The 12,740-nt window shown below is 33.8% G+C and overlaps 1 protein-coding gene across 1 annotated transcript; it reads right to left on the bottom strand.

The window, feature by feature from the left end:
• Nucleotides 1-2,587: 2,587 nt before the first annotated feature.
• On the bottom strand, nt 2,588-7,883 carry LOC113741381 (probable fucosyltransferase 8). The gene is made up of 2 exons (XM_027268900.2): nt 7,475-7,883; nt 2,588-4,371 (listed from the first exon to the last, which is right to left on the bottom strand). The coding sequence occupies exons 1-2, from the start codon at nt 7,671-7,673 to the stop codon at nt 2,873-2,875; spliced, it is 1,698 nt and encodes a 565-aa protein (XP_027124701.1). The 5' UTR covers nt 7,674-7,883; the 3' UTR covers nt 2,588-2,872.
• Nucleotides 7,884-12,740: the final 4,857 nt, after the last annotated feature.

Genomic DNA, 12,740 nt, shown 5'->3' with positions numbered 1-12,740 from the left:
TGCTCTTTATCTTCTTTGAACTTGAAAAGTAAATCCCATTCAAATGTCAATAACTACTCCTAAAATCTTAATTAAAATTCACACTAGACGAATCCTTCATTATTTTTCAATTGCTCAAATTTTGCTACTTCTTCTCTATATATCGTTCATTGTCTACCTTGAGGAAATTCTTAATATATTTGAAAATTTCTTAAATCGTCATAGCAACTAAAAAATTTTCTTGCCATGTGTACGCTAAATTGCCATATAGATAAACAGAAAATCTTTAGAGATTTATTGTGTTAATTCATGATTTTTTATTGTTAGAATGCATAATGATAACTCTTTCAGATGTCAACTATTAGCTAACTTTGATGTTAATTCTAATGCTACTTATGACATAGATTCTCTATGATGGATCAAAAAGTTGCAAGACTTTTTTTTTTCATTTCTCTTTTCCTTTAAAATGGAACTTTTATAGTTCACACTAAACTATGATCATTATCAGAGTCAAAGTTAAGCATGATTAGTTTTCTATATTTAAAGTCACATAGTAACAAATATATTAACAAGGGAATAAATTTTGAAATTGCGTTAGATTGAAAATATTTTTTAAGAGGAAGATCATAATGGCAATAAACTCCACATATATTAGAACTTCCCTCGTTCCGCTATTGCCATCCCTTACCCCATGTGGCCATGTCATCGTATTATGGCATCGTAACTGTGCATTTGAATAGCATTCTAGAATGCTTCTTTGTTGTTTTACCCAGATAATGAAGTTTCCACCAATTTTTATCCATTGGGTATTGCTTGATTGTTATCACAAATTTGATATGGGCTAATTAATCAAATTAATCCCAATTTATTGATAAGATTAACAACTAAATATGGAAGTTATTTCATGAAGTTCAAATTGGCTTTGCCTATTGGATTATCCATTGGCTTGGTTGTGTTTTTGACAATGGAAAGGGGAGACTACGTAGGAATTCAGCCTTTAAATCACCTAAACTTCACTTCAAACCCAACAAAATTCTCTTTGGATCAAATGTTTAATTTAGCCTTGATGTTAGAATTTTCCTACAACAGTTTTGAGCATTAGATCATCTCCAAGTGTACTTTCTTCATATCTCAGGCCTCAGCCATTACATTACACCAGAGAAGTGATAATGGGATTTGATGGTTGCTTACTGATAAAATTAAGTAATAATTTGGGATTTTTTGAATTGAGGTAATAGAGATTAAAACATATTAGAAACTTCTCTTATTTCCCTTCACAGTCATAAAAAAAAAAAATAGAAAAGGTAAAAGACTGCACTACTCACTTGAGAGCAATTTGTCGAGATATTCATCCTCTTTTTTTTTTCTAGCAAAAGAAAGGTGGAATTTAAAAGTCGAGGAGGGACAGAGGATTAGAACTCTAAATTTTTAATTCTTAGAGTCTCAACCTTAGCCACATCCGTCCTCATTTTCTTGCCTCTTTTACTTTTTCATTATCACAACATTGTTGTCTGCTGATAAACTACTACTTTTTTGTACTAGAGTGTCATTTCCTTCGGTGTTACAAATTATAATCATACAATAGTCATCTATGAATCAGTAAAATACAGCTGGCTACTTAGAAATGCAGAATTATGTTATTGCCATTTGCCAGTCAGGGTATTGGTAAATAGCTTGTGTGGATTCCCACAAATTTGTCAATGTTGAATTCGATTGGAACATAATCATGTTCATCTTGCAAAGAAAACACTTAACCAAACTACTTAAAGAACCTCATTTGGATTTATAGCACTATAATATGATTCCAATATGCTGCAGGTGCAGCAATGGAACCAAGCTAACTTAATCTACAGGAACAATTAAACACTACAACTCCAATCTTGATGCTGCAAAAACTATTCCATTTACAGCTGCACAACTCTATGAGACATATTAAAACTCATTTACATCATATTGCTACCTACATCTGCAAAAAAATTGTTGCTTTTTACATCAGGAATGTAAGTTATACTTCTCTAAAACATACATAACGTCTCATATCTCTTATCTTGTGCAAATGTCAGTCATACTTCTCTGAAATATACATAAGGTCTCATATCTCTTATCTTGTTCATATTGCACAAAACTGGTGATGCACTTGATGACTAGAGGATTAATGCTTTGTCCACTTTTATGCTATCAACTTCCAAGGACAAGCACAAGAAAGGAATAGCATTGTCAAAGCATGCACAATACAATAGCTTCTGGAAAATTCCCCTATCAAGTATCAAGAAACGTCAGTCCCTGGGATTGCCTCAAGAGTTGCCGGCTTTTGAGGTTAATTCTGGGATTAGGTTTATAAAACAACAAAAGTCTGATTCAGGCTGTTGAAAAAAGACAAATTGCCTCAGGGTTGAAAGGGTATTGGGTGGTAGTATCCCACTTAGCAGCAGGTCCCCCCTATAGGTACATTTGTCCCACATCGGGGTTGGGGTTGGGTTTGGGTTGGGATATAAGTCCCTGGGATTGCCTCAAGAGTTGCCGGCTTTTGAGGTTAATTCTGGGATTAGGTTTATAAAACAACAAAAGTCTGATTCAGGCTGTTGAAAAAAAAAAGTATCAAGAAACGTCACAAATTTCTAATGAAATTATCATGCCTTCTCCAAAATTACAGCCTTTACTGATTTACAGGACCTACAGTAGCAATACTGAGGCCAATTAATGTCACTAATTCCTAGTTTTAATTGTCAAACTGAAACGACTACAGCCCTGTAGCAAAATTGAGTAGTAAAGTGGTCTTCAGCCAATCCATGATAGAAGAAGAAACTAAATTTCGACTAGATCACTGCAAGACGTGAGGTGCTCAAGAGAGATTATAATCTGATTCTATTTTTTCATGATTTGTAAAAAAAGGTCACAAGTTCTCTTCTCTGTCAATAAATTTAATACCATACCACTTGTCATCGCAATGCTGTACGTGAGGATCAAGTTTAGCACCTGGGCCAGTCCATTGTTTTGTTATGCAATCAAAATACGGAGGGGCATGCATACATGGTTCCTTTGACACAGCACGCCTACATGGTGGATCAGGGGCTACATGATTCTCAGGCTTGTAAAGGATCCATGGCTTCAAACCTCCAAGACTATGAGCTACATAACCAAAAGTCGAATCTGCGCTTGTCACCAGCTTATCAGTCAAGCTCAACAGATACATTTCTGCCCATGCTTTTATATTGTGCATCTTTTTATCATTGTACTGATATTTTTCATGACTTGGCTGGTGTACTTCAATCACTTCTCCTGTGACCGTGGAATGTTTCCAGTACATGCTTCTCATTGCCTTAAAGTAGCCATATTCTAAAGAAGCTATCAAAACAGCTTTAGTCTTAAGAGATTGGCTGGCAACAGGTTCTGTCCCATTCACTAGTGGCAGTAGATTTTCCTTCGCTGCACACGCCATAATCTGATCTAACAATTTAAGCTCAGGATCTTTCTCAAATACTCGTATTTGGATGCCTATCCTTTCATCTGCTCTAGCTAAGTTAGTGTCGTAATACGTGGTGATAAGCCCCCAAACAAAGTTCGTGGGATGGAAGAGATAACGGCCCAAGTGATGGAACACAGTTCCTAAATCTGGAAAGAGACTGCTAATTTCTTGCTGAAAAGTTGAAACTGAAAAAAGAGCTGGTGCAAAATACACGTTTGATTTGGCAATCAGCCAAGTCACATTCTGGACGACAGGTTGATCTTGATTGCAAAAGAAACGCTTGTTATCATCATCATAGTCATGGAGTAGATGGAGATAAATATAGGGTGGCAGGGAAGATGAATTCGAACTACCACGACTAATATTTTTCAGCAGTGTTCCAAAACTCTGAGGAGAGTTTTTATCAAAGCCACTGAAGTTGCCAATTAGAGGGAAATCAGAGGGAAGTAACCAAGAAACCTCAAATGGTTCGCAGAAAAGATCAGGAACTTCACTTTCTGGATCAACAAGTAGGACTCTATTTGTTAGGAGAGCATAGAGAAAAGCAGATGCCAAACTAAGTATTCTGTTTCCTAAACCATGGATTGGGGGAGTCCATATAACGTACTTGCAACCTGTGGAATTTGTGTATTGGCTGTGGCTTCCTGACTTAAGATATTCCAAGCTTCTGTTGTAGGACTCTGTAAATGGTCCACATTGTTTATGCAGGGCTTCATATTTTCTCAACCTGGAGACCAGATAGGAAGAAGGCTGGTGTTTCTGTACCTTTCTGTACAAGGCTGACTGATACCTACTTACACATGAATTTACATCTAATCCTTCCGGTAGAAGGCCACCAAGAAGCTTGTCCTTTGGTTCCTGGACTGGCTGGGCAAAATATTCTCCCATTTCCCTGGTCCGCCTTATAATATCATCGAAATCAACATCTGTCAAGATAAAAAATAGTTGAGAACACGGGAGTTTAAATTCCAAGAAAATGGTTCTAATGATCCACACATTAATACCATATTACAATGTGAAGTTTACAACTATAGAGGGCAACAGTTGACTGAAGCAATTCTTGAGCCACAATATGGATTCCAAAAACCCTTTGAGACACGAAATATGCTGAACACTTGGTGTGATGCGTTGCACGACTAGTTAAGGTTTCATAATAATTACGAACAGATGAACGAACTCTCATAAGATTAAACAAATCCAACTGCTATTTTTGTACAGCACCAACATACATCCAAGTTAGCAAAACAAATCATATTTCTCATATCTTATTGGCTTCGTGTTAGCATCATGAATGAAATTGCCTAATAAAAAAATCCAATAACTATATGTGTGAACCGAAAAACTAAAAGATATAATGGTATTTTAATGTGAGGAAAATGGTGTTTATGTCAAGAATAGGAAAGTTATATATATAAAAAAAAAAACTGTAACTAGAAATGTATTATATAGCATTGCAAAAATTGAGGTGACACCTGCTGTTCTTTATTATTTTAATTATCATAAAAATAGTTTATATGGTATAAAATCCTATTCTAGTACGGTTTTTACGTAGTGATATATCAGATTTCATGAAGCTTCATAAAATAGATTTGACCCCCAAAGTTTCTATTTTATGCAAATTTAGGATAATTGACGAATATTTAACAATTCTGACGGCCAAAATCAATTTCTTGTTGGTCAACAGTATTGATTATGCATTGCAGGTTCCTATTATTTGGAGTTTGAATCATTATAGTCCCTTAAATTTTAGATAGTGATGCTGAGGATTTTAGAATAAAATGAGTTATAAATTAAATTGAAATTACTGCAAACACATGCTAGGAAATCCAATTGAAAATTCTTGTTTTCTTTCTTTTTTATTTTATTTTATTTATTCATGCCACTAATTTCTCATATCTTTCTATCTTTCATAGATAGTTTAGTTGGTCACAAATTTGGCATAATATGTGTGAATATTCTTTTACATGATGAATAATTAATGAAGCATGAGCTCTATCATTTTTTGGCTTATACTGATTACTGAACAAGTAATTAAATATCCTCTTAAAACATGAGCAATATATACTAATATGAATTAAGTTGATAATCTAATAACTTTTCTTTCTTTTTACATTTCAGTAGATTATCAATTAAGATTCAAATGAAATAGGTATCTTACAAATTTATTTAAATTATTCAACAAAATTATCTATATATATGAACATTAAAATAATTTCCTTACAAATGTTCTTATTAGAACATTGGTTTTAATAGGAAGGAAAGACAAAAAAAAAGAGAAAGTTTTTCCAAAAATCCGTAAAAGTACTTCATACTATTGTACCTCACTAGTTATTATAATCACGCTACAACCATTCAATACCTACACCTACAAGTATGGCAAGAATTTGTGCAGTAGTAGATGGATTAAAATTATGTACTAAATTAGAATTTTCTCTTCTTACACTAATTTTATTTCATATATTATTTGTGTGTAGTTTTTCAATTGTAACTAATTTAACAAAGAGTTTCTCTTTAGGTTAAAGGATAATGTTGTGCCAATATTATGTGCTTTTAGGGATTTTCATAGAGATTTAGGAACAAATCTATCATATATCTAATTAAATTCATATTTTAGTTTATTTTAAAGCCATAATTATGATTATTTGAAACTTAAGGGACCATATTGATAGACACTTAAATATCTAATGACCAAAATGCAAAATTAAAACTTTTAACTAATAAAAATTTAATTTTGACTATTAGTTATTGTGATTTTCCGTTACTTGTCCTAAATATGCATAAAATCTAAAATTTTGAGGACCAAATTTATTTTGGTCAAAACATTAGGCATCAATTTGGGATATGGGCTAAACATTGTGGACCAAAACAGTTTTTTCTCTTAAAATAATAATTTAGCAACTAAAACATTAGGATCCAATTTAACACACATAAATCAAATATTGAGATCCAAAACTGCATTTATTCCAAAGTAATAATAGCAACCATTTCTTCATGAAAGCTCTAGGAAATTAAAGTGTATTGGTATTAAAAAAAATAATCAAGATTTGATGATTTCATTGAACAAGGCCGACTTTAAAAGCAGTTTGGAAATTGAGCTTCTTACTAAGAGTGTATAATTTCTGAGAGTCCTAAATTTTGATGTTTTGGAAAGGGATAAAATTAGAAACTTTCCCCGAAATTTCTCTTAATATCACTTAGTACTTCTAAACTTTTAAAAATATTACTTACTTCCCTTAATTTTGTTATTTGTGCAACAAAATTTTGAAAAACCTTAAACTATCCTTTGCTTATTTTGCTAAACAAAATACTCTTAAGCCAAATTGTTTACTCCAAAAAAAAAACTATAGTCCATAAAAATATAAATTTGAAAAATAAAAAAGATATTTGTAAAGATATATACTAGCACCAATTCAACTCTATGCTCAAAACCGATTTTTCATGAATCTCATTTTCTTTCCCAACCTCTTATAAACCAATCACCCAAACCTTTAAGCTGAACTAAATTATTATAAAAATCAACTCAAAATAAACAAAGAAATTATACCCCACTCTATCACAATCACAAATAGAAAAAGATAAATAAAATTTAATTTACTATAATTTACAAATAAAAAATACATAATCATCCAAAAAAATGAGTAAGAGAAAATGTCGGTGAAAGGGAAAAGAGAAAAAAGTGTCTTTTATTTCTTTTTCTTTAATTTTTTGAGTTTCATCTATTCATTCGATATGTGAAATATGTATCAAGTGAGAATTAATACAGTCAATTTGTAATTACTAGGGGAAGGTAAGTGATTATTTTTAAAATTTCAGGTGTGCTAAGTGATATTAGGAGAAACTTCAGGGGGTTTCTAATATTATCCCCTCAGAAAATCATGCCCACTGCCTTGCAATTGTGTGGTAGAAATCAATGAATGGGTAACCGAACAAACTGGCGTGAAAGCAGCTATCAACTTCGCAGGTTTAACGAGCTACAACAAACTAACAGTATGATGAACTAAGCCTATCAAGTTCTTGATGAAGCAGTACCTTTTCTCCAAGGCCCCGAGTCACTCGTCCTCTGGCCATAGAAAGGCTTGTTTTCCATTGCAGAATACAAAACAAAGAATCCCACCAAGCACGCTGCTGAAATCCCAATTACTTTGACTGAAGTACAGAAGGACTTGGCCTCTCGACACCATGGTATGGCATCCTTTGGAGGATAAGCAGGGTTCCAGGACCTCATCATCACTAACTTGGTTTAGGCGAACAAGAACGAGTGATTGAACGAAAAAACAGAGGAAAGATTGAGGGCGAAGAGACTATTATGAGCCGGTAATTTCTTGGACTCCATCATAGTCGTTGCCATTTGTAGTTGAACAAGTGAAAGTTCGTCCGAGTTTTCTAATTCTATTCTATGACGAACACTAGAAAATTGTAAATTGGCATTGGTAGCCCCACCCTGTAGCCGCCGGTTTGTTTGCTAATAAATGTCTTGTCAACGCGGAACATCGGGAAGATTCCACGAGATCAGTTTGTAATTCCGAAAAATATTATAGTGAATGACAATTATAGTAAAATTAATGGCGTATGCAACCCAACAAATTGATGATAATTAATGTTTTGAAAGTAGTCAAAAGGGGTCTAGGTATCGTAGCAAAAATAAAAAAAATACATTATGCACAATATTTTATCTCATTAATATTGCTACCAATATTAGTGATTCAGATTATATCAATCAATGATAATGTACTAAAAGTGGGTTAAAAAAGCTAAGGAATCGCAATTAGAACAAAACAATACATTGTCATTAATTTTCACCATCTTTTATCTTATAAATTTTGTAAATATAATTATTGATTGGACTTAAATGAGACAATTTTGAGAGTTTTGGTCTAAAGTGTCCAAAATTAAAATTGAAGTTTAGGATATAAAATAAGAAAGTGATACAAATTTAGGAGTACAAAGTGGAGTCAGTTCGAATTCATAATAAGATTCCAAACCAATAAAAGATATAGTTTGGGAACAAATTTTTGTGTTTATTTGGGCACTATTTATTTGCAAAAGTGAAATAATGAATGTTCGAGAGTTTGCGGAACAAAAACCAATGAATTTACAAGAAATTACACATGAGAATCATACGTCACAGAGCAGCTCTTTAAGGCCAAGATTAGGTTTACTTTGTCCTCTTCATTGTTTTTTCCCTGTCCAACGAGAACAAGCCATGTGATGTTATAAAATACGACTTCTTCAGGGGGGCCACGTCAAGTTGAGACCAATAATAGTAATTGCCGTAAAGCCATGTCCGTTGACAAGGTCAATTGTGGTGTCTATGATGCAGTCTTCATTGTAGTATTTGTTTGGAGACTCTTGCGCAAATAAGGTACGCGGATTTAGATACATTGAGGTGAAGAAAGGACTAATAAAGGGTGAAAAGAAGTGGAAAACCCTTCCTTTCTAATAATTATTACAACTTCTTTCGTAGCATAAATCCTATTTTGTTGTGTTTTTTTTTTTTTTCAATCAAAGGGAAGCTTTAATCCTTATAAGAAGAAAAGAGAAAATTTGAGAATTGAATTAGAAACTTATGGCTACCTGATTAATATCTCTATTAAGTAAGTTGGGTGTTAAAGACTATTTTTTTTTTTCGTTGGTACTAAACACTCAGTTTGGCTGCCATTCTTTGACAATATGGCATGCGTGTCTGTGGAGGGATTGCTTGTCTAGAAGAAGTTGTGGGCTTTGATTTTTGTTGTGACAAATTGTCTTGTAAATGAGGTTGAATGGGTGATTATATTTTGAAAGGACGCAAGGATGGCAATAAGACGAAAAATAATGATGATATTTGTTAGGCATAGTCAAAATTTTGTACTTTCAGATGAATCTCTCCAATGAATGAGTGTAAGTTTGGAATTTGGATTGAGATCTTTTGTAGTAATCGAAAAAGCTCAAAATAATCTAGCTGACATAACGAACTGCTGTTGGTCAAATTGGTTATTTGGTCCTCCAACTTTTACTAAATCAGATTTAGTCCTTAAACTTTTCCTCCTGCCTATCTGATTCTGACTTTTATTACTATTATTATTACTGTTGTTGTTGGACCTATTTAGTCCTTCCTTAAGTAGCTGGTGAGTCCCAAAATCTGACACCATTGAACAAAGTCAAAACCAAAATTCTTAAAATCCTTAATCTCATTCCTGTTAGACAAATTTGTTAGATACTTCCTCCGTCCCAATTTGATAGTCCTGGTTTATTTTTTACACAGTTTAATAAAAAGTAGTTAATTATGTTGGAACAATCAATTTAGATAGCTATTTTCCTAAAATACCCTCACATTAATTAGAGTACAACTTTATGGGAACTTGAATTGATGGTAAAAAAAGAATCAACTCTCATTAAATGGAGTAGGTTTATAGTAACAACAACTTACATTGAATAAGGGTATTTTAAGAAAATTAAAATACAACTATATTCTTCAATTGGAAAGTGAACTGCAATTTGGGACAGATGAAAAAGGAAAACAGGACTATCAAAGTGGGACGGAGGGAGTATATTTACTCAATCATGTTAATAGGAGTTTATTTTAGTTTGTTTTGATTTTACCTAGTTTAGTGGAGTTTTTGCATATGTGAGCACTTCATCAAATAGCTAGTGGCTGCACTTCCTAGTTTTGAGCATTTTTCCGTTGCTTTTAGCTCTATGTAGCTTTTTGTTGTGAGTTGAGCATCAGATTCACAAAGCAATAAAGTTCAGTCCTTTTCTCCTTTTTTTTTGGGGAAAATTGTACTTTCATTAATCATGTGAAAATCAGCTTTACAAAAGGGAATCTCAACCTACTACATCACAATCATCTCTAATGATCTAATCAATCATTATTCACATTTTAAGATACTTACCTATACAAATATAATTTCTATACATTTGCTCAACTATGTTAGACAATTTGGATGTAATCCCAATTCTAACATCAGATGCCAATTTTCCTGTGTTTGTGGAGCCTTTGGCCAAGATATGATAGGTAGCTGAATAACCTTGACAATGTCAATTAAAATTTTGCTACTTGTTGCCTCAACAAAATGAAAACTCTCCTATTTCTTTCCTGCCACAGATGCCACATGGTTACTGCAAGCACCAGTCTTTCTTAGTTTTGCACCAAAAGTTTTCCTATGAGAATGCTTGCACCATCATTCCATTTCCTAAACTGCATGGTAAGGGACCTCTATGGATCAAGCACAGGTATTGCATCTTATCCCACACACATCTGAAAAATCCACAATAAAAAAAAGTGATCCAAATATTCATCTGCTATGTCACACAGGACACATCTAAAAGAGAAAGTAGTTATACCCCATTTGAGCAACCTGTCCTTAGTCATTAACTTTCTATTCAGCATTAGCCGCATAATGAAAGCATATTTTGGCACACTCCCTTCACCCTATACCAGTTTAAACCATTGTACTGTACTACTTTGAGGATATATTACCTTCATGGCAGATTTCACAGAAAATTCACTAGAAGAAGGGGCTGCCCATTTGACATGATTTGATCTATGTAATTGGTTCAGCAAGCAAAACCACTGGTGTGATTTGCTGAAACTCTTGCACCAAAGCATTAAATCTTCTACCTGTCGACCGATTCCAGCTTCTATTCTTCACAGAGTCAGCAACTTTTGAGTTTGGATAAAGTTCCAAGTTCTTAAGTCGAGACTCAGGATGCTTTAAGTAGAGAGGACCCTCAGTGTACCAATCAACATGCCTAAAAAACGCGTTACAACCAGCTCCAATAGATACACTAATCCATAGTTGAGCAGGTGGTCTAAGCTGAAGATGCTTTTTCCAGCACCATCATAAAGCATTTGCAGGTATCGTCATTGCCCAAAACTTTGATTTTTCAACATAACTGAGTGAATCCGTTTAACCCATAAAGAATCCTTCTTCTTGTATAGGTTCCATATAAACTTTAGAATCAAACATTGATTCCAATGCAATGTATTATGGATGCCTAATCCTCCTTCTTTCTTTGGTTTACAAATATCAAACCATTGTACCTTAGTAGCATACTTAGTTCTAAGATCACCAGACCATTAAAAAAAAAAAAAGCCAGCATGCTATTCATCTTTTTGATTACTGATTTGGGTAACATGAAAACATTAGTCCAGCATAAGTATATCCCACTACACAGAGATTGTATAAGTTGCAACCTTCCTCCATAACTCAATTTCTTGGCTGCTGTATCTTGAAGTCTTTGCTTCAGCTTATTAAACACTGGTTGACTCAACTTAGTGGAAATAAAAATGAATCCCAAGTATTCACAGGTAGCATACCTTTAGACAGCCCCATGGTATTACATAATATCTCACATTCCTCTGTTCCTACACCAGACGAATATACATTGCTCTTACTAAGATTTGGCCTCAAACCAGATAGCTTTTCAAAGTCAACAAGAGATTGTTTAAGTACTTTGAAAGAGTTCACAGTTGCTGCAGAAACCAAAAATAGATCATCAGCAAATGCAATTGAGAAATTTGCAATTGAACACAATAAGGGTGAAAGTCAAACCCACATTCCATTATATTCTTCTTAAGGATGACTGAGAAGACCTTCATGGCTCAAATAAGGAGAGAGACGATCTTCCTGCCTTAATCCTTTTTCACTAGAGAAAAAAATCCACAAATGCACCATTCATATTGATAGAAAATTTAGTAGTGGTCGCACACATTCTAATCCAACTTACGAACTTATCAGGGAATCCCATTGCATGCATAGCAGCAAATAAAAACTCCCAATCCACAGTATCATAGGCCTTGATCAAGTCAACTTTAAAGACAAATCTTGCCCTGCCTCTACTTCTATAATAGTCTCAGACCAACTCATGCATTAAGAGAATACTATCTGCTATTTATCTGCCTTTTACAAAAGCATTCGGAGTAGTGAAAATTGACATAAGAAGCACTTTCTTCAATCTAGCAGCAAGAACAGCAGTAATACATTTGTAAAGTGTGTTACAACAAGTAATAGGTCTATTGTCCTTCATATGCAGAGCATTTTCACCTTAGGAATTAGTGTTACAAAGGTGCTGTTTTAGGGATAAAACATATAACTTTGTTCAAAGAAGAACCTTATAGCATTAGCCATCTCCCTTCCAATTACATCCCAACTGTCTTTAAAGAATTCACTAGCATACCCATTTGGTCCAGGTGATTTACCATTCTTCATTCCAAAAACGATTTCTTTTATCCCATCATCTAGTACTGGTGCTTGCTGTAGCTGTTTCTGCACATCAGAGATAATAAGAGAGATCAGTTTCTCCACATATC

Source organism: Coffea arabica, chromosome 4e (genome assembly GCF_036785885.1).
Source record: "Coffea arabica cultivar ET-39 chromosome 4e, Coffea Arabica ET-39 HiFi, whole genome shotgun sequence".
Taxonomy (NCBI): domain Eukaryota; kingdom Viridiplantae; phylum Streptophyta; class Magnoliopsida; order Gentianales; family Rubiaceae; genus Coffea; species Coffea arabica.
This window is presented reverse-complemented; position numbering and strand designations above follow the sequence as displayed.